At 51.6% G+C, this 1253-nt stretch overlaps 1 protein-coding gene across 1 annotated transcript; it reads left to right on the top strand.

The window, feature by feature from the left end:
* The first annotated feature begins 391 nt into the window (after positions 1–391).
* Positions 392–1051, top strand: LOC102819247 (uncharacterized protein FLJ45252-like). The gene has a single exon (XM_006862931.1). It carries the CDS (start codon positions 392–394, stop codon positions 1049–1051), a length of 660 nt encoding a protein of 219 aa, XP_006862993.1.
* Positions 1052–1253: the final 202 nt, after the last annotated feature.

Here is a 1253-nt window from a genome sequence, read left to right on the forward strand (position 1 = left end):
TCCAGATCCCTCCGGGGCTCCTGACACAAAAACTCAGAACAAGTTAGAATCCGACTTCTTGGTCAGAGATGGTCCCTCAAGCAACAGCTCATTCCATAGCAGTGAAGAGGAAGGGACTGACCTTGAGGGGGACATGCTAGACTGCAGTGGGTCTCGCCCTCTCCTCCTGGAGTCTGAAGAAGAGGATGAGAGCTGTAAGCTCCCCCAGGAGAAACTGACAGGAGCTGGTCCATTCACTCCGCCAGGTGTTGCTACTGAGCAAGCAAAAGCAGGACTGGATGAGAGAAAGAGCCAGGTCCAAGCCCTTACACAATCAACCACGGATGGTCTCAGTGAGCCAGATGTTTTCTCCACGGCCCCCTTTAGGAGTTCAAGGGTTCCAGCTGATGACATGGACATTTTCTCCAAAGCCCCGTTTGTCTGCAAGGGCAGCTTGGCTTCTTCCCAGCCAGAAGAGGCAGATGTGTTTTTGAGAGCTCCTTTTACCAAGAAGAAAAGTTTGGAGGAGCTAACAGTTGCCCAGAGCACCTCCCAGGAGTTGCCTACACAGGTTAGTGTCCTCAACCAGACAGGTGATGTCCTGACCGGGGCCACCCCTCTGCTCTCGAGCCTTGATAGAGCAGTGTATACCGCTGTGCGAGTTCAGTATGCTGGGGCTGCTTTCGTCCAGCAACCTCATCTCCCTTCCCACTCTGTAAAAACAGCAGACCATCTCAACAGCATCTCTCCCAGGGGACCCTCCCTGGAACCTGGGGGCCATCCTAACGACAAAAACAAAGGACCGAAAGAGGCGGTGTCAGGTCCTGTGGCTGGCAAACCATTTCTCCCCACATCTTTATCCAAATATTCCCGTCACTATAGCCCAGAAGACGAGCCAAGTCCAGACACCCAGCCCGTCGCTGCCTACAAGATTGTCTCACAAACCAACATACAATCGATAGCTGGCTCAGTATCCATCACACCTCTTTCCTCCAGGACTACAGAGCTGCCAGCTGCTGACCCTTTTTCTTTAGCACCCTTTCCTTCAAAATCCAGCAAGCAGAAACCATAGGAGCAATAGCTGAGCCTTCGTCCTCTGTCTCCACCCGACCCCAACACCTGCCTCCCCACTCCCAGCTGAGCCTTCTCAAGAAGAACTAGATCAATTATCATCTTTCAGTTCCTTGCTCTCAGAGCAGACCTTCTTCAGTGAACAAACTCAGTTGCCATGATAGTTAGTTAGAACTCCTTTAAGTTATGCACATATCTTCTGT

The sequence above is a fragment of the Chrysochloris asiatica genome, unplaced genomic scaffold (assembly GCF_000296735.1).
Source record: "Chrysochloris asiatica unplaced genomic scaffold, ChrAsi1.0 scaffold00052, whole genome shotgun sequence".
Lineage (NCBI taxonomy): Eukaryota > Metazoa > Chordata > Mammalia > Afrosoricida > Chrysochloridae > Chrysochloris > Chrysochloris asiatica.